We start from the raw sequence: 26,231 nt of genomic DNA, 5'->3' as shown, positions 1-26,231 counted from the left end.
AAGCCAAAAGTTAGTAGAAAGAAGGAAATAACAAAGATCAGGGCAGGAATAAATGAAAAAAAGACTAAAAAGGCAATAGAAAAGACCAATGAAACTAAGAGCTGTTTCTTTGAACAGACAGACAAAATTGACAAACCTTTAGCTAGAATCACCAAGGGAAAAAAGAAGACTCAAATAAATAAAATTAGAAATGAAAGAGATGTTACAACTGATACCACAGAAGTACAAAAGATCTTAAGAGACTACTATGAACAATTATACACCAACAAATTGGACAACGCAGAATAAAGGGATAAATTCAACCTATCAAGACTGAATCATGAAGAAATAGAAAATCTGAACAGGCCAATTACTAGTAAGGAGATTGAATCAGTAATCAAAAACCTCCCAACAAAGAAAATTCCAGGACCAGATGGCTCCAGTGATGAATTCTAATTTAAAGAATTCATACCAATCCTTCTTAAACTCTTCTGAAAAATAGAAGAGGAGGAAGTATTCCCAAAATAATTTTATAAGGCCAGCATTACCCCGATACCAAAACCAGCAAGGACACTACAAGAAAACTACAGGTCAATATCCCTGATGCAAAAACAGATGCAAAATCTTCAACAAAATATTAGGAAACTGACTTCAATAGTATATTAAAAAGATTATTGACCATATCAAGTGGGATTTACTCCAGAGATGCAAGGATGGTTCAATATATGCAAATCAATCAATGTGATATACCACATTAACAAAATGAAGGATAAAAACCCTATGATCATCTCAAGAGATGCAGAAAAAGCATCTGACACAATTCAACATCCATTCATAATAACAAAAAACTCTCAACAAAGTGGGTATAGAAGGAACATACCTCAACACAATGACACCATATACCATATATGACAAGCCCACAACTAACATCATAATCAATAGTGAAAACTGAAAGCTTTTCCTCTAAGATCAAGAACGAGACCAGGATGCCCACTGTTATCACTTTTATTCAACATAGTATTGAAAGCCTCAGCCAGATTAATTAGGTAAGTAAAAGAAATAAAAAGCATCCAAATTTGGAAAAGAAGAAGTAAAACTGTCTCTTTTTGAAGAAGACATGATATTATATATAGAAAATCCTAAAGATTCCACAAAAAAACTGTTAGAAATAATAAATGAATTCAGTAGAGCTTTAGAATACAAAATCAATATATAAAAATCAGTTGTTTCTATACACTAATAATGAACTGTCAGAAAAAGAAATTAGGAAAACAATCCCATTTACAATCACATCAAAAAGAATAAAATATCTAGTAATGAACTTAACCGAGGAGGTGTACCTGATACACTCAAAACTATAAGACATTGATGAAGGAAATCGAAGAAGACACAAAGTCAATAAAGTGACTCCTGGTGGGCCCTCTTGGTAGCTTCAGGATTAGAGCTACTTGCCAGGGGAGCAAACCATGCGATTAGAGTTGGAACTTTCAGTCCTACCCACCCTAACCCCATCTCTGGAGAGGAGAAAGGGTCTGGAGGTTTTGTTCGAACATCAATAGCCAATGATTTAATGAATCATGCCTCCTTAAAAACTCCTAAACAACAAGGTTCAGGGAGCTTCTGGGCTGGTTAACACATCCAACTGCTGGGAGGGTGGCATGCCCAGAGAAGGCATAGAAGCTCCACACCCCACCTCCACCCCATACCATGCCCTATGCATCTCTTCCATTTGACTGTTGCTGAGTTGTATTCTCTATAATAGACTGGTAACAGTAAGTAAAGTGTTTTCCTGAGTTCTGTGACTCATTCTAGTGAATTATCAAACCTGAGGTGGGGGGAGAGGGTCATGGAAACCCCCCAATATGCAGCCGGCTGAGCAGAAGTGTGGGCAGCCTGGGCACCCCACTGCAGCTGGCAAATCAAATGGGAGCAGTCTTGTGGGACTGAGCCCTTAACCTGTGCCAACTCTAGGAATTAGTGTCCGAATTAAATCAAATTTTTGGACACACGGTTGATGTCAGAGAATCAGAGAATCGGGTGGTGTCAGGAAAAAATCTAACAATCATGAACAAGTTTCTGCCAACAAATTTAAAAACACGGAAGAAACAGGCACAGTTCTAGGAAAGCTAACTTACCAAAACCGACTAAAGAAGAAAAAACCTGAATGGTCCAACGTCCATTAAAGAAACTGAATCAGTAATTTAAAAATCTTCCCACAAAAAAAAAATACTAGACCCAGATAGTTTTAAAAGTCAGGTTTATTTTAAAAATTAAGAAAAATTAATTCTGACATACTAAATTTTTCAGAGAAGAGTAAAAGAGGAAAAGTTCTCTACCTAATTTTGTAAAGCCAGTACAGGCACTCTCCACAGAACATTTCCCTAATTAATGTTTTCCCAGTAAATTACCTCTTGCATTTAATGCTCCAATATCATACAACATTTATATATCTCAAAACAACATTTCAACTGATATTTACACACGAAAAATTATATTTAGGACACCAAAACTCAATACAACATTTTACCAATGACAGACAAAAAAGAAAAAACAAAGTGTGGGAAATGCCTTGAGTAACATTACAAACACAATTGGTAAAATGCCTGGTTCACGTGTCAACAAATCGCAAAGTGAAGTGAATATCAATGAAAGGGAGAGTCTACACAAATGCTACCAGTGACAAAAGCAGCATTACAGTAACATCCTCAGTGTGAACCATTCTCTGCCACATTTCCACAGTGCCTTCATATTTCCTATTGCCCTTTTTTTTCCCTAATTTTGTAGAATGAGAACCAAAAACGTTGAGAAAGTGTTCAAGAACTTAACGGAGAAGGAAGCAAAGCAAGCAGAAAAGCATCAACAATGAAAGAGAATCTGTTCCTCCTGACAAAGCAACTCTTTAACAGCTATGTTGTTCGGTGATCAAGACGCAAAGTTATGAACATTTACAGTCTAATGTTATAGTTTGTTATTTAATAGAGGTTTGTTTACTATATCTTACTTTACATTTTAGAAAATTGGTTGGGTTAACAAGTAACCCATCATAATTTTACCATTTAAAACAAAGAGGAGCCAGCCCTGATGGCCTACTGGTTAAAGTTGAGCGCTCTCACTGCTCTGGTGGCCAAGGTTCGGTTCCTGGTCACAGAACCACGCCATTCATCTGTCAGTAGCCATGCTGTGGTGGCAGCTGACATAGAAGAACTAGAAAGACTTACAACTAGGATATACAACCATGCACTGGGGTTTTGGGAAGAAAAAAAAGAAGGAGAAAAAGGAAGACTGGCAACAGAAGTTAGCTCAGAGCAAATCTTTCTCTGCAAAAAAATGTAAAAATAAATAAATAAAAATAAAGGGAGGGCTGGCCCCATGCCAAGTGGTTAAGTTCGCACGCTCTGCTTTGGAAACCCAGGGTTTCACCAGTTCAGTTCCTGGGCGTGGACGTGGCACCACTCATTAAGTCATGCTGAGGCGGCGTCCCACATGCCACAACTAGAAGGACTCACAACTAAAATATACAACTATGGGGGGCATTAGGGAGAAAAAGAAGAAGGAAAAAAGAAGATTGGGAACAGATGTTAGCTCAGGTGCCAATCTTCAAAATTAACTAATTAGTTAATTAATTAAAGGGAAATAAGCTCCCAGTTAATGTTTCTGCACACAACATCTGATTTTCAGGAACAAATTACTAGTATTAAGTAGATATCTGTATAATATTAACATCAAAACTATCAAAGACAATATGAGAGAGATTACCACAGTCCCACCTCATCCATAAACATAAGTGCAATAATTCTAAACAGAATATTTTTTAAAATGACAAGTTTGGTTTCTTCCAGAAATGTAAGATTGGTTCAACATTAGAAAATGTATTAATGCAATTCACCTCATTAACAAATTACAAGAAAAAATCATGTGGTCATCTCAATAGACACAGAAGAAATATTTAATGAGAGTCAACATTCACTCATGATTTAAAAAAAAACTATTATAGAAATAGAAGGAAACTTCCCTAACTCAATAAACAAAAGGAAAAGCATAAAGATGTCATACACATCATATACACATGGTGAAACTTTAAGAGCTTTCCTTTAAAATCATAAACAGAATGAGGATGTTTACTATTATCACTCTATTCAACACTGTGCTAAAAGGCCTAGCCTGGGCATTCTCACACAGAGAGACACATGTAAAAGGCAAAAGAATCAAAAAGGAAGAAATAAAACTTCTGCAGATGATATGATTAAAGAGAAAACCCCCCAATCTACAAATTACTTTAAACTATAAAAAGTATTCACATTGTTTAATATCAGTTGGATATTAAATTGGATCCCTAGCACCCACCATAAACAAAAGTCAACCCCTTATCAATTAAGTACTTACAACGCAATGTGCATAGCTTATCTGCAAAGTCTGACTTATGCTCCTGATGAGAAAAATTGGAGTGGGACAAGAAGGAATTGGGTAAGAAAAAGAGCTCACTTCTCACCCTCCACCCCTTACAGGGTGTATTAGTTTTCTCTTGTTGCCATAACAAACTAACACAAATTTAGTGGCTTAAAACAACAGAAGTTTATTATCACAGCTCTGTCGGTCAGAAGTCTGGCATGAGTCTCACCAGGTTAAATCAAGGCATCAGCAGGGCTGTGTTCTTTTCTGGAGACAGTAGGGGAGAATCTGCTTCCACGCTCCTTCAGGTTGTCGGCAGAATTCAGTTCCATGCAGTCGTAGAATGAAGTCCCTGTTCATTGCTGGCTGTCAGCTGAGGGCCGTTCCCAGCTTCTAGAGGCTGCCTGTATTCTTTGGCTTCAAAGATCTTCTTTCTCCACCTTCAAAGCTAGCAATGGAGGGTTGAGTCCCTCTTCTGCCCTCTCTTCTGCTGAATCTCTGACTCTTCTGCCTTTCTTTTCAAATTTTATCTCCTCATCTCACAGTACCTAACATTAATCACATCTGCAAAGCCCCTTTCACTGTGTAATGAAACAGGTCTGGGGATTAGGACATGGCCATCTCTGGGCCATCGTTAATCTGCCTGCCACCCAGGCAAACCTAGGTTCTTCCATGTTTGTACTAACGCTGCATGTAGCTTGTACCTCCTTATAAAGTGTCTTGACACTAGCAGGCAAGGGTTGGAGGGGAGACTAGGTAGAAAATATCTCTTATCTTTTTCTCCTGTCCTTTTGGCTTTCCTTTTCTTAATTATTGGGTTTTCCTTACCAGGAAGTATAAGGGTGAAGCAGACAGGAAGGTGAAGAATTCAGAGTTGATTTCCTGACACCAACACTAATCCAATAATTGGAACAAACACCTCCCCTCTACTTACTCTTGAACTATCCAGAGTTTAGGGAAGAGATATAAAGGGGACATAGGAAAGAGCAAGGTGGGAGCAAAAATAACAAGCCATTGAAAGAAAAACAGCAGCATATTCTCCTCTCCTTAAGAACTCAGCCCAAGAAGGTTCCATATCCGGGGTGGTGGTAAACACGAAGAAGAGTCTAGCTCATGAGAGTCATTTATTGGATGCCACTATGCACTATACAGGGCTAGGTGATTCCACAAACCCTTCTTAATTCTTTAAACTAACCTGTGTGGTACATGGGTATGGCTATTATCCTGTAAATGAGGAAGCTTGGGCTCAGAGAGGTGGTCACTTACCTAAGGGAACAGGTTTACAGCTGGATCTAAACCAAGGTCTGCTGGCTGCTCCAACCCAAGGAAATTTCCTCTCCCTGACTTTCCCTAGCAAAAGGCAAGACTGAAGTTTGTCATAATCCCCACACTGTACCCTTCAGTGTCTTCAAATGACGGTCTTGCAGGTGTCCTCCTTCCCCAAACTTTCTCTCCCCCAGATGTTAGTGACTTCCTAATGAAGGTCTTAGAGTTACTCACCTTCTTGTGATCATTACACACTTAATCCTGTATGTCTCCATTGTCCCCAAGTTGATGTTATCATTCAAGCTAGTCCCTGTGTGATGACCACTGGGCTGTGGGCTTGAATTTTCTTTCTTCCTTCTTTTCTTTCCTTTTTTTCCCTTCCTTCCTTCCTCTTCCTTTCTTCTCTCCCTCCCTCCCTTCCTTCCTTTCTTTCAGCAATAAGATTCAAAGAACAAAGAAAGGTACTGGGATGTTGTCTCTGGATGAGTCTCTGCTAGGACTTGTAGGAGCAAGGAGACGGAAGGAATTATCATACAGCTATCTCCCTGCAGTCTTGTCCCTTCAGTGAGTTATGGTTATCAGGCAGAAAACCAATTAACACCTCTGCTTTATTTCTGTGATAATAATTAATCAATTCTAAAATTGCAGCATGAAATCCCGACACCTTACCACAGATAGAAAGTCCTGTATGATTTGCATCCGCCCATCTCTTCCGCTGCATCTCCTGCCATTCTGCACTCCCCAAGCTGCTCCAGCCACCCTGGCCAAAGCCTGCTGCTGAGCACTCGAGATGTGACTAGTCTGAATGAAATGTGCTGGAAGTATACACTACACGACGGACTGTTAAGGGTTGGTAGGAATAGAAGAATGCAAAATATATCATTAATAACTTTATATTGATTACATGTGGAAATGATATTTAACATATGTTAATTAGTTTCTTTTTACTTTTATACGTGGCGTTTCGAAAACTGAAAATGACACAGTGGTTCGCAGTATATTTCTATTGGGCAGCGCTGCTCGGTCACGTTTCCCTCGTTTCCTCCTTGGCACGTACACTATCTGGACTTAAAGTGTCCATGCTACCTGTTCAGTGTCCTTCTCGCCCAACTAGAATTAAGACAGGAATCTTGTCTATCTCATTCACCCCTGACTCCCAGGCATTTAGGACAGAGCTTGAACATAGTAAGTACTCAATAAATATTTTTTGAAAGACTCTTACTCTTCCTCAGCTGGAGACGGTGAACTCTGTCTGTCCTCCCCCAGAACACGAGGTCTCAAGTCCTTTGGGCTACACCCGCAGCTCAGCGCGGACCATGTGCTCTTGACACTGGGAGGCAGGGTGGGTGGGTATCCACACTCGATGAAACCTCCTTCTCCGCCACAAGAACTGTCACACAACGCAGAGAGGACTCCAGGGGCGCGGCGAACCCTCGCCCCTCACTCCTCTTCCCCTTGGAGACGCGCCGCGCGGCCAATCACCGGGCACTTCGCCCTCCCGCCACACGGCGGCGCTCGCGAGGGCGCGGCGGCCGATGGTACCGTCCGCTCTCCCCGCGCCCTCCGCACAGTGGGTCCTTCCAGTTGTAGAAAAGCATTGTGGGAGGGCAGTGCGGCCTCTCCTGCCTCCGCGCAGCGGTCGGGACGTGCTGTGCGCGTGGTTCAGGGATGGCGAGTGTTTGTGGGCTCGCTGGGCCTCCGACGGCCAGGACGCCGGGCAGGGACTCGCGCCGTCCGAGCCTGGGGACGCGCCCGCGGCGGCCCTGCTGGCCCGAGGTTCTGGGCCCTGAACACGTTGGGGACAGCGGCCGGGTGTGGCCGCGGCCACGTTGTCCGGGGAACCTCAGCGGGCCCCGGAGCGGCCCCCCGTCTGCGCTCCTGCATCCCCACGCCGGGAAGTAGGGAGATGGGTTTGAATGCGTTTAAGTTTGTTGGTCACCCCCTGTATGCCGGGGAGTTTTTAATAGAAGCGGGGATTTCGCTCGTTGCAAGGGAAAGGCCTCACCGTCCGACTGCCTGCGTGCCCGCCCTGCCGCGGTGTGACGTCCGTCGGCGGACAAGGAAAGTGCCTTTCAGGTTTAGATCTTGACAGCCGTTTCGAGGCGCAGAACTTGGCAGAAATCGAATGAGTATCACCAACTTTGCAGGTGAGTTTTCATGCTAGTGCAAGAAAGACAAGTCGTCTCCAAGTTTTAAGATTTTAACTTTTTAAGACGCTTTGTATTTCAATTTTCATTCCTTAGTCGGATTTTGAACCTTAAATGAATATCTCGAGCTGGGATGAGTTCATTATTCCTCTCAGCCGGTTGAGGGAGGGTCAGCAGCTTTGTGCCACATGCAGCCGTCCGCAGCCTGTTTTCATGTAGCCTTTGTGTTGCCCATTCACTTTTGAAACTAGTGAATGTGGTGTCAAAAAAGGCGCAAACTAAACACTTGGCAGCTTTTTCCCGCCCTTGAATTTGATATCTTTGGTGTAGAAGCTGCATAAGTAACAGTTTATGGTCTTATATTAGTGTGTTTACACAAGTGATCCTGAGTCAACCAACGTTTGTAGTTTCTCTAAACCGGTTTTAATTAATTTTTGTTAAGGTGAAAGATGGCTGCTGGAAGCATAGACCGCTACTTGCCAAGTAGTGTCTGGGAGCACAACGGTGACTGACCTAAGGTAGGTGATATTGAAGGAGAAGTTTAGTCACAAAGCAGTTATTTGTAATGGGTGTTTTATCACCTTTCTAGATTGGGTGCCTTCTCTAGTGGGTATTTAATTTAAATTGGGTATTAATGGTTCATTAATATTAGTATTGCTACATCTGTAGCTAACAGGGTGACTTTAACTGCAAATGGGATAGCCTTACTCAGCTTACTTTTGAAATCTTGATACGTTTCTATGTGTAGTAGCTAAATTTTTTTTTTTTTTTGAAAATCCAAATCTCTGGCATGTTTTATGTTGACATTTAAGGCCAAGTCCAGAAATGCATAACTTAATGTGATGCAGAAGTGTGTACTGAGCTTACTACCAAGATCTTAAGATGTGATACAGGTAAATATTTGCTTGTCAAATTGAATGCTTTATTTTTTCTTTTAGGATGTCTTCGGTGAGGAATTTGAAAATTTGATCTTCACAGGAGTTGCTTGGATCATTTAAAGTTTCCAGGAGCCTGAGGTGTATTGAAATTATTGCCCTTGGACAGTCCATAAATATACATTTTAAATGGTGGGGCTATGAATAAATAATTCAATGTGCTTCTTGGAGGTTTGTGTATTAAGTGATTAACTCCCAGAAAATAGCATTATTTCACTGAAAGATCAAAGGAAGGGTTTCTCTCTCCTCCTCCAGCAACGTCAAAATTGTTAAATCTCAGCCATTAAGGTTAATATGATTAATAAGATGATGAACTACAGGCTTATGCTAGGCCCAAGGAGAAGTACCTCATACATGAAGAACTGGGCTGGTTGGTTTCTAGGTCACAGGTGTGCTTGACAGTGTCACTGCAATTTTTTTTTTTTTTTTTTTTACTAGACTGTAAACTTAAGTTTGGTATATCTTTTTGCCTTCACTTTGTAGGAAAGAACAAATAGTGTGTTTAGGCATTGAAAAAATTTATTGAAAGCACTGTACCAGGACCTGGGGACACAATGGTGAGCGAGACACGGTTGCTCCCTCTGGAAGCTTACAGTTGGAGATGTCATCACAAATGTAAAACTGCCTTTGTGAGACAAATCCCATGCATGATAGGATTTGACCAAATCAGGGAAACCTAAGAGTGCAGACTTGTGACTAAAGGGTAGGTAGCACTTTTGCAAGGCAAAGTTGGGGGAATGGCGTATGCAGAGCCCTAGGGCTAGAAAAAGGATATGACCGTAAGTCTACTTTTACAGCAGTTGTAGTTGCTTTGCCCACTAAGTGCCCTGATTTAGACAAGAGTTGAGTGCTTTAAGGCTTGTAAGGTGTCCACTATGGGAGCTCAGAGTGTTAACAAGAGGCTGAACAGGTAAGATGCCAGAACACTTACAGCTGTGTTAAAGTCTGTGATAGAAATTTACATTTGCAAGAAAGGGGATGCAGGTGAGCCAATTGGAAGCTACTACAGTTGTCTAGGCAAGAGATAACCATCTTGGACCAGTGTGAAGATAGATGAACTGAGGACACCGGCTACAGATAATCCTTCCAAGAAATTTAGAATTGGAGAGAGAAATGGTAGCTGGAGAGGGATTTATGGTTGTGAAAGTTGGTTGGTTTATTTTAGATGGTAGTCTTAAAAGTTTAAAACCAAGTGGCAAGGATCTAGCTGGGAGGAAGAGGTTGAATATATTAATACAGGAGAGAGCAGGGGCAGGGAGGCTGAAGGAGCTAGGCTCCGAAGTACAGGTGGAGGGGGAGGAGGAAAGGATGAGTGTTGATGGCAGCCGAGGAGAGGTTTGGTAAGGGGAAGATAAAAGATACCCCGCATGAGTGTTTCTGTTTTCCCTTTTAAGTAGATTGCAAAGTCATCAGCAGAGAGGAAAGGTCTGAAATAGGGGAGAAGTACATAGCCAAGCAGGGTGGAGGGACCATTTGAGGTTGAGGGTCATGAATTTATAAGCTGAGGTCAACTGAAACCCACAGACAGCTTTTTTTTTTCTGAAAGCACAAGACAAGGACACTAGAAATTAAAAGCAACACTTACAAACAAAAACTTTTTTACATTAGTAAATAACAAGTGGAACTTAATGCCACAAAATACAGTATTAACAAAGATCCTATTTATATGAATAAAAATATCTGCAGTCTGAAAGGCAAGCCTCAGTCTTCACACATCTGTGCAGTCTGAGATCCACCCAGGATTGGGAAGAACGTTTTCATCCCCTTCGGTGTACTATTGCACAGCTAGCCAGCTGCAGACGAGGATTCCAGAACTTTGATCAGAAGCATCTGGTCTTGGTTGTGGTGGACACAAGATACTTGGGGTTTCCAGGAAAGAAAATATGGCATCAAGTGAAGGAGTTTTTACAAGACCACTATCCTTCCAGTTACCAAATCAAAAGGCCCTTCGGCACAAATATGCTGCAGTCAAACCTTAAAAAGAAGCAACAGACTCAGTGTTTTCTTTTGAAGAAACTTCTGCAGGTCCAAGGTATCTGAGTAGTTGTAATTCACAGTTTCAAAGTAAAGGTGGCACACACACCCTTCCCTTCGCCTGTCCCAAGCCTGTCTTCACTGGAATCAAGTCTCTATCTTCAGGCGTGAAGCTTGGATGGTTTTTATGGTTTTTGCTGTGTGTTTTCCAGCCAGACTGCTTGTAGATGTCTGAGATTTTTCTTCAATCAGGCTATCTTTAGACCCATTTCTTCTCTAGAAGAAAATATATTTGAAAAATATAGAAAGTAAGATTCAGAGAAGAAAATACAGCAAGCCAATTTTATTAATCAGAAATTACTACATTTCTTACATTTAAGATGTCAAGTTATAAAATAGAAAGGTTCATAATACCGAAAAGCTGTTCAACAAATTTCTATTTAAATAGTTAACAACTATGATAACATGAAGATTATGTATTTAAAATCTTAATCTGACAGTTAACATGCGTAATTTTATTCATGAAAATTAGGCATAAATCTCAATCTGTTCCCCCAATTAAGTGTCATTTCCTTTGTAGCCATTTCTAAACCAGGCTCTCAGGCCTCCCACTTTTCCAAGGAGGGGCACAGAGATGAAGAGAATGGGAAGTTGGGGGTAATTTACAATCTTCCCTGATTATATTTTCAATAGTCACTGAATGAACCCCACAACACAATGCCCTGGGAGCCCCCAGGGGGTTGTGTTTCTAGTTCCAACACAATCACGTGGAGTTAGAGTACCCTGTCAGCTGGGGTGGGGGGACTTAGACTATGAGGGACTCACAACGGGGAAGCACGGAGCCTAGCTACCAGGGCCTGGGCACCACACCCAGGACTTCTGGAATTGGGTCATGTACATCTTCCACAGCCACAGGTAGAGGCCCTGAGAAGGACACTAACAGTGTCCCACACAGTTCCTTCCTCTGCTTAGCTTGCCTGCTCTGACTTCTTTTTAGAGATGGCCCAACCTGTCAGTAGATGTGGCTAACAAGCATGTTTACTTCCCCATAGCATATCCTCACACCTAATGAGCTACACTGTCCAGAATTCTATTATTGTGAGATTCATTTGGGCTGAAAATAAATCACCCATTAAGAAATTATCTTTCATTTCTTCCTATGACTGGCTTAATTTGTTTTACTGGTATGCAAAGAACCACTGATGGAGCAACTCTGCTGAGCATGGGGAGTATGAACCAAGGTGATTTTGGAGCGTGAGGCATTATCGGTTTGGGACAGAAGATTCTAGAGAGCCAGGGAAGCAGGAGGAGGGGACAGTACATATGAGGGTTAGCAGGGGAATAGAGACCTAATATATCAGAAGAAGCACCAGAAAAAGAGCTGGGAGGTTACCCAAACAAGCACTACCTTCTTGCAAGTTTGTCTAGGACTGAACCTGTCCTCTCTGCCTGCAAACTTCAAGGAAATCACTAAGTGAATCAAACTCCTTTATCCACCCTATTTTTACTAGCCTTCTGCATGAAAAGGCGAGGTGAGGTGTAGGGAGGCCAGGCCACTGCCAGAACTCCGGCACCATGGCAGAACTCCAGAAACGCAACCTTCCTGCTTCCACGTGCCACTCAAGTCCCTTCTCCACCTGGCAACAAGATCAGTGGTTTCCTTTTGGCACTGAAAATAGAATAAAACCCAAACTCTTTTCCCATGGCATCTAAGGCCCTGCATTATCTGCCCTCCTTCCCCCTCAATCACTCTGCTCAGACCGCGTGCCCTCTCAGCTCCTCAAACACCCAGACCCTCTCGAGCCTCAGCATTCCTTCCCATGCTCTTCCCTCTGCTTACATCAGCCTTCCACCTGGTCTCACACGGCTGGCTCCTTCTCGCCTGCGAGGTTTCAGGTTTACATGTCACCTTCTAAGATGGCCTCCTCTGACCACCCTGTCTACCTAAAGTGAGGTCACCTGTTGATTTTCTAATGCATGCCTTTGTTTCTTCATAATGCTTACCTAATTTTTTTATTGTTTTGCCTGTTTACTTCTATATTCTATGTCCAGGCCAGGGGTCAGCAAACATTTTCTGTAAAGGGTCAGATTGTGGACTACCTCCTGTCTCTGTTGTATAGTCCCCCCGGCTTTTTTTTTTCCAAACAACCCTTTAAAAATGTAAAAACCATTACATTATGAGCTCCTGGCCTGTACAAAAACAAGCAGCAGGCTAGACTTAGCCCATGGGCTGTAGTTTGCTGACTGCACAGACCAGTGCCTGTCAGTCCTGAGATGTGCTCAGATATTTGTTGAGTTCAAAATCAAAGGTGCCCCAGAGACAAGGCAGATTCAGCACCACTTATCAGAAGACAAGCCTAGATTCAGCACCATTGATCAGAACAAGTGAGTTGTTCTTGGGTGCAGCAAAGTGAGAGCTACTCTTTCAACAGGTAATGTGTATAATTTAAGATGTTTGAGATTCCTAAGTGATGGTGATTAGTTAGAGAGTAGCTGGAAAAGCAAAAATACAGTACAATTCCTATTTGTACTGAAACCAACTTAAATTTAAGACCAAAAAAAGCTCTGAAAAGTAACAGTGCTTATTAATCTTCCTCACAGTAACCCACCCTAATAGGCAGGTTATTATCTACATTGCACACAAATTGAAGCTTAGAAGTTAAACGCTTTGCTCCCAGTCACGTAAGTGGTATGTGGGGAGGAGGAGACACAAACGCAGATCAGTCTGAATGCAAAGTCTAAACTACTAATCACGAATGTAATTTTTAAAAAGTGCTGTTGACTTGAAACAAACTGTTTGGACAACCTATTATCTCTCAGATTTATCTAATCAAATATCATGCAGATTGTATGGAACCTGTGGTTAACCACCCGGATCTCCATTCCAGACTGAGGCATTCCTCCTCCCAGCTGTTGGGAGTGTTGGCTGCTGTACAACTCAACACTGAGCCCCTCCCCAGCAACTGCCCTCAGCTGAAGAGAGCCATTCAAGGCCACACCCCCACCAGGGGCTCCCTTTATCCAGTGACTACTCTAGGGTGAGAGAGTGTGGAAAGGCCCAACCCCCTTGTCTCCTGGTGGCATGAATTTGAAGGGCCATCTCAGCTCCCAAGTTCCTCATGGGATTAGTGATGCCTTTACTGGGACTACACTACATAGTTCCCTTATTGCCTCTGCCCAAACCTACCTTTTACTCCCCTGCAAGTGTTGATCCTAAAAGCGCTTTCCAATAAACTTCCTCTGTGCAAGTCTCCATCTCAGAATCTGTTTCTAGGGAACCTAACCTAAATCGGCATAGGCTTTTTCTGTTCTTGCAGAAGTCATTGACAAAAATGAATCAGGACAAACAAAAGGCAGAGCATGACGGATGCTCTGGAGTCAGGGTTCCTAGTCAGGTTGTCCATGAACTCCCTGAATTTATATACAGAACTGTGTGTGTGCTTACATGCATTTTTATGGGAAAAGACTGTAGTTATAATTGCTTTTCGAACAGATCCGTGATCCAATAAAAGACTGAAAACCACAGCACTGCAAACAATGGGTAGACACTGGTCCATTATAAACATCAACTTTATTTTCAGAGTGGTTATTTAACCAGATGTAACTTCATCCAGCAATGTTACAAAGCCTACACTTCTTCTATCTTACTAAAAAATATACCATGAGAGATGGCATCAAACACCTTGCTGAAATGTTTGCCCCAGCGCTCCCCTTATGTATCTAATCTGGCTGAGGGTTACACTGAATTTGTTAAGGCAGTCAGAGCTTTGCTGTGTCCTTAAATTCCCTTTTAACTACACTGTTTAAACGTTTCCAGAATAAAAATAATTCTCTTTGATAATAAGACAGAAATAAAGTAGGACTTGAGTAATTCTTCTGTCTACCACCAGTTAACAATAGAACACCTGCCCCCTGTGAGTCTATCACTTTCTCCTTGTTTCTATGGCTCAAAAAATATCTAAAAGTATTTTTTTTTAATTAGTGAAGCCATTTTTGCTTTATTCTGGTGACAAACAATGTTACAATCTTTGTTATCCTTGGCTTTGCCCCAAGCCTCATATCATTTTAGACCTGGCACTACCTCTAGCTCTCACTCCTAATGTAACTCGGTCAAGGTTGGACCTTGTCTTGATCACGCACCCCTTCCTTCCTTCTTCCACATTTTGTACATGTTGTTTTAAAAAACAGAGTCTCAGAGTGCAGTCAGATTCATTACTATACCTCCCCAAAAGAACTTTCAGAAAAGTGCTTCTTCAACCTGTCATCAGTACAACCCCTTCTTAAAACTTTGTCATCACCAACCTGATGAACGGTGGAGCCACCAGAACCCTGAGCGTCGGAAGAACGGGTCACGGGAAGTGGAGGAACGAGATCTGTTTTTGAACTGTGGAGAGCGAGTTTTACAATTAATGATTGCGACAGTACCTAGAGTCACAGCTTGAGTTAGAAGAGAGCAATAGGGTGGAAAGCACGTGTTATATATCTTTGTATTCCTTATAGTGCCTACCACAGTGCTTTACACAAAGAGGCATTTAATCACGGTTTCTGAATTAAATTAAGTTGGACAGGTTAAGTAATTTGCCCCAAATCACAGCAAATAAATAGAAGAACCAAGAATAAAACATAGATATGGCTCCTGTGTGCTTTTCCTACCGTGCCGTGTTGTATAAATGGCTTTCTGACTTGTTTCTAGAGAAACATTTATTGGCCATTTATTCTTTTCTATAAACCTATGGAGCTACAGACAGCCAGGTTCTACATTTTATAAACAAAACAAAACAAAACTCAAACAAAACTGGCCTAATACCTTTCTCCACTGGGCTAGCCCATCTCCCAACTGATTGTTTATCAAAGTTTTGAGCCTTAGTTCAGAGTTTAATGGTTAACAGTCCAACTAGCAATCCCAAGGGCATGAATTTCCATGACTGTAGTGTTTTTACAAATGGATGCATAACTGTTAAGTTAACATATTCATTTAAGATATGGGACCTAGCGTGTCAAGCTGAGATATGGCTGTTCTCCTCAAAAGGAAAAATAGCACAAAGAAACAAACTACTGTAATATCTGATGTTTGCTGTAGTAAAAGAAAAGCCATCAAAAAGAAACTCTTCGCCAGATCAAAAGAAACTCTTTTCTGTCAACCTCCCTCAAATGTGTCTGCATTACTCACAATACCATAGCTCATGGGTTTTTCTTTCCCTTTCTTCTAAAAGCCTCGGCACATAGCTTGGAAGTGCTGTAAATCAGCTTCAGTATGATCCATATCTGCGTTGTCCAGTATGGTAGCCCCTAACCACACATGGCTATTTAATCTTAAACTCATAAAATTACAAGTTTAGTTTCTCAGTCACAGTAGCCACATTTCGAATACTCAATAACCATAGATATAGAACATTTCCATCATCGCAGAAAGTTCTATTGGACTGTGCTTCTCTGGAGCCATGAAGGTGATGATGTCCTCCGGCTTGCCTACTTACTTCACTTCCGAGAGAACGGATCGCTCCCCATCTGAACACTGGGACCTGCGATACTGGCGGTAACTTCGTGGCGAATGAGAATGCCTGATGCGGATTGGGTCACCTTGAGTCCTGGACAAGCAACAAAAAACACAGAAACAAACACACCTGAAGTCAGAACAGGATAATCTGGAGTTCTTCTTTAACATTGAAACCATAAAGGAATAATGACTTTGAGAGTTTCAAAAATAACATGATACCTCTGGGCTTGGAAAGCCCAAATGGCTTAAATTTCACAAGTTTACAATAGAAAACTGCTCCCCTGACCATACATGAAAGTGAAACTCCTTATAATATTTGTATGTATATGTGTATATGTATATTTTTTTAACTACCAAATATTTATGAAATTATTCCCAATTGTTGAGTTCTCTCCAGCAGTGTGGAAGAAAAAAAATCTTCAATGAAGACAAAATGGTATTCCTACCAGAAAAAGCTGCTTTTGTCCTAGCTACTAACTAGCCTGTCATTAACAATTCAATCTTTGGCTTAAAGATGAGGGGGTGGGGGTGGAGGTGGGCAGGGTGTGTACAAACCTGCAATTTGACTGGAGAGGGAAGGAGGCCTGGGTTACAGAAGGGAAGTAAAGCAATGAAGCGGGCTCTCACTTTCTCTTAACCAATAATAGCAGGGCAGAAAACAGTAAATAGGTCCTCTGCTGCGGCATCCTACACTGAGGATGACAGGGATCCCATTAGGCTTTCATGAAGCAAGTTCAATGTCCTAGTTCTAGGACAGGGCTTAGATTGGGCTTATATGACAGGGTTTTATGGTCAGCAAATTCTCTTGGTGTTAAAATAATAAGAAATATTGTTGCCAATCAATGAATATCTCAAAAAAAAACCATATTTTAAAGCTAACATTAACCATCGAAAGCCCCATTTGTACCTACCACATACAAATAGGCAGTTAATAGGAGATGACAATGATTATACAAGTACAAAGGAGAATAATTAGCTTTAATACACCCTTCTCTACCCCTCTCCCTGTCGTTATTTTCAATTTTAGTTAAAACATCAAGACAAATGAAAGCACTGCATGGAACACCACTGAAGAGTAAAAATGGATCACTCACTTGTAAGTACTAATAAAACTTGGGTGAAAAGATTTTCAAAGACATACTCACTCTATCTTAGTGTACGGAATCTCTTTTAATTGTTCTTCTGACAATCCAGATGGATCCACAAGTTCCTTTCTAGAAGGGAAAGAGCAAGAAAATTAAAGTTGCCATGCTGGAATAGAGAAATTGACAGGTGCATTTTTTTCTAATCTTGTCCCAAAACACAGTGTTAGTAAAACTAATAGAAATGTAAGCCAGGAACAAAGATTTAAAAACTAGAATATACTCAAGGAAAAATGGGAGGAAAATGTTCCCTCTAGCTCTTCTACTTTCTTCCAGTTTTTCTATTTCCAGAAGGTAGATGGTGCTCCAGCCATCCTCCATTCCCTACAAAAGATCTGCTCCTATCCCCTGCACTAGGTGTCTTTTTTTCTTCTGAACCTGTTGTCCTTGGTACTTATTTATAAAATATTGGCCTGTCTGAGGCCCACTTAGAGGCAAGGCTAAATGGCCTAGGAGAGGAGAGATCAGGGCTGCCTGTAGACTGGCTGTGGGCATGCTAAGGCACCCCCACTGTGAGCACCATGTTCCACATAATGACGGCAATGAAGACCATTTGACAGGCTTCAGTCTGAGGCTGCCTTTTGGTGTCAGTGGTCTTCCTTATAAATGCCTTAAAACCACATGGGTTTTAAAACGATGAGGATGGGGGCCGGCCCGGTGGTGCAGCGGTTAAGTTTAAACATTCCACTTCGGCGGCTAGGGGTTCACTGGTTCGGATCCCAGGTGCGGACATGGCACCTCTTGGCAAGCCATGCTGTGGCAGGCATCCCACATATAAAAGTAGAGGAAGATGGGCACGGATGTCAGCTCAGGGCCAGTCTTCCTCAGCAAAAACATAACCCAGTACTCACTGAATATGCTTCCATAACTCTTCTTTTGCTTGGATATCAGGGCTTCTCCTATAAATAAAGAAAACAACACTCATCTCCTCAAACGTGTTTCATCTAACAATCTAATAACTAACTTAAGCAGAGCTACAACATTGTTTCCAGACTGTGAAGTTCTTATTTGCCGGCTGAGACCAGACAAGAAAAGACTGGGCAGGGAGAGCTAACGAGGGATGGTTAGTATAAAGACACCAGATAATCCATCTGCCAGCACCACTTAAGAAAAATCACATAAAAACCAGCCCTAACCAGGGCTTCGTTTGATGATAGAGCTTAGAACTGCAGAAGCAAATCTACACACCCTCCAGTGGTGAATTTACAATGAAGAATGATTTGGGTGGCTTCTGTTTCCCGTCCTTCTAACTATTTCTAAGTAAAGGCAAAAAGAAGAACTCATCCTGATTTTATTAATATGAAAGAGTCCCAACATAATCTATGGCTACCTAGAAGCAGCAACCACAAGGGAAAAGAAAATGGTGGGACAGCCCAGACTGGCAGACTATGTGCCACCAACCCACCTTTCATGTTCCGTCTGATGCTGCATTTCGGGGCCAAAGCATGGGCCCACAAATGCTGGACCTATCTGTGGCTCATGCTGTCACTCTTGATATGCTCTTCTCCATCCCTGACTATAGATCCCACAAATCTCTTCTTCTCCAAGAACGACTAGTAGAAATTATACCACTATCTTTAACTTCCTGGAATGAGAAATCCCAAGTCAGCAGTCATGTCTTCGCACTCCCCATAATAGCAACGAATACTGGAAATCTAGTGTTGCCACAGGATGATTTTTTTTCCTAATGAGAAAATAATAAGGTTTCCTGAGTCCTTTCAAGAGAACTAAGGTCTAATAAAGTCCCAAAGAAAGGACCCAAACCTTAACAATTAAAAGGCCTGGAGCTAAACAAAGCCATCAATATACTCTGTCCTGTGGAATTTTACATCATAACATGTCAGCATTTCTGGGCTCAATATCATTTTCAACATATGATATTATCATTGCTCTCATTTTTCTCAGTTAATAAGGGCACCACCGAGGCATTCTGGCAGGGCTTTCTGAGCCCACAGAATACAATAAGCTACATTATAACAACTGAATTCACTAAGTGTTTTTCCCCTTGTGGAGAAAAAAAAATCTGTCTGTAGATACTTTGCAATCAACTCAAAAGGAGTCAAAACATGGAGGACAAGGGATGAAGCCTTGGTCTCAGACATATAAAATGTGATATTGTGGATTTTAAGAATAAAACTGTATGCTTAAAAAAAATCTTAAGAAATGCTGCTTTGGAAGGATTTCCTGCCTGGAATCTACCTTTCCTACATTTGGCTAGTCTGATTCACCAGACAAGATGTTAACCCATTAAATGATACTGCCAGAGAAGGTGTTAATATTAAAAAGCACTAAGCTATTATTCCATTCCCAGAGAAAGATAGTTCTGTTCTAACTGTACTCCAGCTATATAGTTCCTGCCTCCAAGAATACTCACAGAAAGTCACTCAATAGGCTAAAGTATTAAATAATACCTAGGTTAGGAAGCTCTTTATTTTAGGAAGGCACAAGAGAGAGGCTACCTTTGTTAGAGCAAGCTTTCTCAGCCTCAGCACTACTGACATTTTGGGTCAGATAATTTGTTTTCGTAGGGTGCTGTCTTGTGCATTGTAGGATGATTAATAGCACCCGTGGCCTCTACCCACTTGATGCCAGTAACACTGCCCCAGTGTGACAATCAAAAGTCTTTAGACATTGCCAAATGTCCCCTGGGGGGCAAAACTGCCCCAGCTTGAAAACCAGGTCTGACCTGGAAGTAAAGCAGCTAAGGTGGAGGAACTGAGCAGCCAAGTTACTGTAAAGATCCATTATGTGGATACTGTAACAGAGAGAATGGAGAGGTGGAGAGAATGACACTGAGGCAGGGATTAAATCTTAAAAGAATGAAGGAAGTGTGGCCTAGGGTACAGTTGATGAAAACTACAAGCAGTGGTATAATTTTATGGCATGAGATTCAAAGCTGAGGGCTTTGAGGAAAGAGGGAGGGAGAATGAGAACAATGAGGGGCAAGGCGGACACGGCGCCCACCACCTCCATACCAGGCCTAGTGGTGAGAGATGGTGAATATGAACAACATGTGAAAACTGATAACAGTGGATATTTCTCAGTGTTGGAATTGCAGGTAATTTTATTTTCATATTTATACTTTTCTATCATGTCTGATTTTTTTTTAGCCAAAAGAATTTCTTACCTTAATTATCAGAAAAGAAAAAAACATAAGGTTATTTTCATGATTTAAAAAAATTATTATCGTTGCAATTCCACAGGAAATGCCTTTCATTCCTATCTCAGAAGAATTAACAGAAATGTTATCTTAACTCGAATGAGAACATCAGTCCATCCAGCCATAAATATTGGGCCTAAATAGTCCAGAATTTAGTCTATATGTTTAAATTCTATAGCACCATAATAGTTATATGTTTAACTAAACTAAGTTCTGAAATGGCCAGCAGTTTCAAACAGCTTTAAGGCAGGGAAAAGTTCCAAAACTAAAAAAAATGCTAATTTCATCCTACTGCTAGACCACCTGTGATTTAATGAATGTAAACACAGGCTACATGCTAATGAGGAATGTACTATTTCTATGCTTACATCTGCACACATTTAATCAATAATCTAGGATGAATCCATGATCTGCAGCTCAACATCATTTTGTGGGTTTAGAAAGCTGTGGAATTTTAACAGCTCTTTTTCTTAATTAACAGGCCCTTAATTATGCGGATGTTCTACTTGAACTCTTGAAATAAGTTCCTAAGAACAACAGAACCTTGAGTTGTCCATAGGTACGACATATATAAAAAAATACACATGTGGTCCAATATTAGCCCAATATTTTTCAAAAGCATCCCTCGTCCACGCCTTATACCAAGAGTCCACTTTAAATTAATATTCATTTTTCAGGGAAATTACTTTGATGAGACATCATTTAGAAATCATTTTCCTTTCTTCCAAAACCCTAAAGAACGATACTTCATAAAACCACAAAGGGTTTAAACCCCATCCCTGCACCCAGTCTTCTTCCTCACCTCCAAACACTCCAGTTACATTATCTAGGAAACACTGCACTATACTATATGCGACATCTTATACTAGAGTATATAATACACTACAATTTGTGTACCTTACTATGCTAAAAATAACAAATATGGCAGCATTTGACTTATTATTTTTATGATCTTACTACTGACCACTGCTCTAAAAGGAAATTTAGAGTTGAAGATATGTTACTAAGAAACTGTAAGTTTACAAAACATCTTTATTTAAAGAACCCAAAGCACTTAGCAAATAGCTCCGTAATTTCTCACCATGTTCCTGGGAGGTCAGAATAGATATAATTAGGAGGTATCTGATTCTTCCCCTTTTTCCCTCTCCCCCACTCAGAATTAACGAAGGTTTAGGAAGCCACAGAGCCCAGCAACCCAGCTGCTGAAGATCACTCAGGAGTCACTTCCAGGGGCTTCATGCTAAATCTTTATCTAAGGCACCAGACTTCTGCTTTGTGTTTCACTAGGAATATTCACCCTGACAACCGCATCTTCCACATTATCAATACTTTTCAATAAAAATAATATGACATTATCGCCACCAGAGGGAGCCTGAGCCTTCTTACGTACACAAGTTGAACCTGGGAACTATTGTTTTAGCTTCACTGCCTCTTCCAAAAATCCCAATGAGTAAAGGGTCACCCATATAGAAAAGCAGTTTCATCGAAGCGGATCTTTTTTTCTAATGATAAGTAAACATGAATGTCATGGGAATGCAGCTGAAAAACGTACCACATAGAACTATACACACTTCTCAACGTTTTACTAGGTGAGACCCAATTATATTTCGGCTTAATGTTTTTTAGGAGAAAGGGGTTTTGTATTTTATACTACTATATGTCTCTAGTATTGAATATGATTTTCTAGCTTATCATTAGGGATTAAAAAACAGAATGAATGAATCATGTATGAATGATGTATCATAACATTCTGACCCTCAGTAGATACTTCCATATGGGCAATTTATAGACACTGCAATAGCAGTTCAAGAATATGGGAGTAATTGAAAGAGAAGTGGTTTACTGTAGATCTGAAATGCTAAATATACTTATAAATATATCTGAAGAACAATGTAAATTACTTTCCTCTAGCCATGTTTCGACTTTTAAAAAACAACCTCTACTGGTTCCTAGTAGCTAAACTCTCATAGGACCAAATTCTAATTTTTGTGAGTTGGCCCTACCCTACCTTCTTCACTTTTCACCTCCTCCTCATCTCAAGGAAAAAACATCAAATATCTTGTAGTGTTTCTAAAGATTAACTAAGGCCTTACTCCTTACTTAGGAGAACTTACTAATGATAGTGAGTGCAATTGTGAGCATTTATGATATCATAAGCACTTGACAGATGTGATCTGACTTAATGTCCAGTAAAATCCCATAAGGATGGTATTATCTGTGCTGTAGCGATGACAATGGAAGCTGGCGGAGATTACATAATAAGCTAAAACTGGGAGGCCCAGAATGTAGGCAGAAGTCTGACAACAGCATCCAACAGGTATTTTCTTAATTGTCAACAAACCTCAGGTTTTTAATGTTACAGCTCAAATAAAAGCCAGGGCACAGTTGTCCTTTATAAAGTGACCCAACCTCTTGCAGAGTTGTAATACATTTATCCAGTTACTTATTTCCATTTGATCACCCACTAGGCTTCTCAAACCTAACAAAACAAAAATGTTGACAGTCTCCCATCTCAGTAAAATGGCATGGCTACCCACTCCACTGATCAGCTCAAAAGCTAAAATTCATTCAAGATTTCTCTCACACTACGAATCTGTCAGCTTTGCTTCCAAAACACGTATTTATCCTCTTCTCTTCACTCCACCACCATCTTTTCCGAGCTAAAACCATCTCTCACCTGGACCACTGCAAAAGTTTTCTAATTGCTCTTCCTGCTTCCTTTCTCACTCTCTCAATCTGCTTTTTACCAAGCAGCCAGAGCAACTTCCGAATGAACTACTCTTCAAACAGATTCTCTTTTTCTGCACTTAGGTTTTTTTTTAACTGCACTTTGGCCATATCATCCATATAGTTAATCAAGCTCAGTTACGAAGTCATCACAAACATCTGCTAAATCTCCTTATGGTTTGCTTTAAAAATAAATTCCAGGGGCTGGCCCCTGGCCGAGTGGTTAAGTTTGCGCGCTCTGCTGCAGGCGGCCCAGTGTTTCGTTGGTTCGAATCCTGGGCACAGACATGGCACTGCTCATCAAGCCATGCTGGGGCGGCGTCCCACATGCCGCAACTAGAAGAATTCACAACGAAGAATATACAACTATGTACCGGGGGGCTTTGGGGAGAAAGAGGAAAAAATAAAATCTTTAAAAATAAATAAATAAATTCCAAAAAAGATAAACATCAAATTCTTAGCAGGGTTCTCTCATACAACTGCATCGTTCTGAGACAACCTGCTATCTGATCTGGTATTTTAATCATGTCGATATAATTTAAAAGAAAGTTTAAATAAGATTTTAAATTTAAAGTACCATTAGAATCTTTTCTGATTTCAGTTGATCTGATAAAAACAATATCCAATTTAAAGATATTTCTCTACCTCAAAAGAGTATTTCTGAACTTCAGCTTCTGGCCATAATGGAGTAACTGGTATCAGACAAACCTTCTCATCCTCGAAAACTATAAAACAAAACATACTAAGCAACTGTTTTGCAGACACTGGGCAACAGAAAGCATACGCCTGTGATCTTTGAGAGAAGGGAGGCACAAGGTGAGCTCCCATTTGCTCCAGTTTTCTGCCCTGGGGCACTTGTCCAGTGTGGTGCAGGGAGACAGAACTTAAGAAGCAACACACAAGGCTGCGAAGGCAGAGATCAGAATTTGAGGCTGTTGATGAGGCTGAAATTTACAGTGCAGGATAAAAGAAAAAAGGGGGCTGCTCTGGGGACTCCAGAAGTCCGCATGGGAGGGTTTTCCTTAAGAGGTTGGCTGAGTATGTTCGCTGCACTAAGTCTACACATAAGCAGGGTGAGAGTTGGTGAGCCCAACAGAGCAAGCTGCTGCAAGGCTGAGAGCTGAACAGAGACCCCAGAGAGTGTGAAGCGGCAAGAGAACAAGGTCTGTTGCAGCCACGGTAGAGAAGCCAGGCCAAGCACTGCATGCATTCAACTAAGAGTTCAGAAAGGCCAGGCTTTAGGAATAAGGACCAAGCCTAAAGTAAAGGACATATCCCAGGCTAATGACAAAATCTAAAAGGCCCATCCCATCAAAGCATAAAACCAGCATAAAATAAGATCAAGAGGACCCAACAGTAATTTAGCTGCCTACTGGAACAAAACTGGACAGTCTTCAAAGGAAGACAAAGTAATTCAAGTAATTCAGACCTCCTACACCATATAATCTAAAATTTCCAGCATACAATGAAAAATTACTGTACATGCAGAGAGGCAGGAAAACATAACCATAATCTAGGCAAAAAAATAAAAGGAGTCAATAGAAACAGATTTTGAAAGACCCAGAGGTAGGAATTAACCAATAGGGACTTTAAAACATCTTTTATAAATATGTACAATTTAAAGAAAAATATGGAACATAATAAATGAATAGATTTGAAACCTCAGCAGAGAAATGGAAAGTACATAAAGAAATTGAAATTATAGAACAGGAAAGTACAAAGTTCACTGAGCAGGTTTAATAGCAGATTGGACCACAGAAGGGGAAAACAGGGGTTGATGGAGGTGAAAACAGGTCATTAGAAATGATCAAAATTGCAAAGAGAGAGAGAAAAGATTTAAAAAATGAACAGAACCTCAGTTGCCTGTGGGACAATAGCAAATGGTCTAATATACATATAACTGGATGCTCAAAAGGAGAGAAAGAATTTGAAAAATAATGGCCAAAAATTTCCCAAATTTGGTGAAAAACATCAAACTACAGGGGCTGGCCCGGTGGCCGAGTGGTTAAGTTCGCGTGCTCCACTGCAGGTGGCCCAGTGTTTCGTTGGTTCGAATCCTGGGTGCGGACATGGCACTGCTCATTAAACCACGCTGAGGCAGTGTCCCACATGCCACAACTAGAAGGACACACAACAAAGAATATACAACTATGTACTGGGGGACTTTGGGGAGAAAAAGGAGAAAATAAAATCTTAAAAAAAAAAAAAAAGCAAAGAAAAAAAACATCAAACTACAGAAAAATAAAAGCTAGTGAAAAAAAGAAATTCCATACAGTGCCTACAGAATGAAGACTGACTTCTTATCAGAAACAACAGAGACCAGAAGACAACAGAACAATCTCTTTAAAATGCGCAAGAAAAAACTATCAACCCAGAATTTTGTAATAGCTAGTGAAAACATCTGTTACAAAAAAGGGTAAAATAAGGACATTTTCATATACAATAAAACTAAGAGAAGTTATCACCTGCACACCTGTATGATAAGAAATGCTAAAAGAAGGAAGATGGAATGTCAGATCCAGAGGAGAGAATATAGCACTGGCAACAGTAAACATGTGGTAACTGTATTCATTTTCTATTGCTGTGGTAACCAATTACCATAAATTTGGTGGCTCAAAACACACAAATTTATTATCTTACAATTTTGTAGGTCAGAAATCTGACACAGGTTTCAAGGTATTGGCCTAAATCAAGGTGTTCACAGGGCTGCATTTCTTTCTGGAAGCTCTAGGGGAAAATATATTTCCTTGCCTCTCCCAACTTTCAGAGTCAGCCCATGTTCCCTGGCTCATGGCCCCTTACTCTATTCTCAAAGCCAGCAATAGCAGGTTGAGTTCTCAAAATGAATCACTCTGACTCCCTCTTCTGTCCCTTTTCCACTTTTAAGAACCCTTGTGATTACTTTGAGCCCACTTGGATAATTCAGGATAATCTCTCTGGCAGAAGGTCAAAATGATTAACAATCTTAATTCCACCTGCAAAATTGCAAAGAGAGAGAGAAAATTTAATTCTCCT

General features: G+C 40.8%; 1 protein-coding gene, 2 long non-coding RNA genes and 1 other non-coding gene across 8 annotated transcripts in view; 2 read left to right on the top strand and 2 right to left on the bottom strand.

Moving 5' to 3' along the window:
* Positions 1-2,219: 2,219 nt before the first annotated feature.
* LOC139075337 (uncharacterized) lies at positions 2,220-7,125 on the bottom strand. The gene is made up of 4 exons (XR_011525640.1): positions 6,857-7,125; positions 6,304-6,474; positions 5,635-5,718; positions 2,220-4,816 (listed from the first exon to the last, which is right to left on the bottom strand). It is a non-coding gene; the product is annotated as an uncharacterized lncRNA (long non-coding RNA).
* Positions 6,725-8,886, top strand: LOC103550072 (uncharacterized). The gene is made up of 3 exons (XR_544677.2): positions 6,725-7,781; positions 8,224-8,299; positions 8,720-8,886. It is a non-coding gene; the product is annotated as an uncharacterized lncRNA (long non-coding RNA).
* LOC139075452 (small nucleolar RNA SNORA13) lies at positions 7,999-8,131 on the top strand. Its single transcript, XR_011525814.1, has one exon. It is a non-coding gene; the product is annotated as a small nucleolar RNA SNORA13 (small nucleolar RNA).
* Positions 8,887-9,217: 331 nt separating the features above from the next.
* The window catches only part of EPB41L4A (erythrocyte membrane protein band 4.1 like 4A), a 249,202-nt gene continuing 232,188 nt past the window's right edge, over positions 9,218-26,231 (bottom strand). For 3 of the 5 annotated variants that reach the window (XM_070571296.1, XM_070571298.1, XM_070571299.1), the window contains 5 exons: positions 18,181-18,228; positions 17,333-17,401; positions 16,168-16,278; positions 14,993-15,074; positions 9,218-10,966 (listed from right to left, as the gene is read on the bottom strand). In XM_070571296.1, the coding sequence (XP_070427397.1) occupies positions 10,838-10,966; positions 14,993-15,074; positions 16,168-16,278; positions 17,333-17,401; positions 18,181-18,228 (439 nt within the window). In that variant the 3' untranslated portion in view covers positions 9,218-10,837. The remainder of the gene's footprint in view (positions 10,967-14,992; positions 15,075-16,167; positions 16,279-17,332; positions 17,402-18,180; positions 18,229-26,231) is intronic. The other 2 variants (XM_070571297.1, XM_070571301.1) reach the window with 1 other exon arrangement.

Source organism: Equus przewalskii, chromosome 13 (genome assembly GCF_037783145.1).
Source record: "Equus przewalskii isolate Varuska chromosome 13, EquPr2, whole genome shotgun sequence".
Taxonomy (NCBI): domain Eukaryota; kingdom Metazoa; phylum Chordata; class Mammalia; order Perissodactyla; family Equidae; genus Equus; species Equus przewalskii.
The sequence above is the reverse complement of the archived record's forward strand: the minus strand, read 5'-3'. Positions and strand labels throughout refer to the sequence as shown.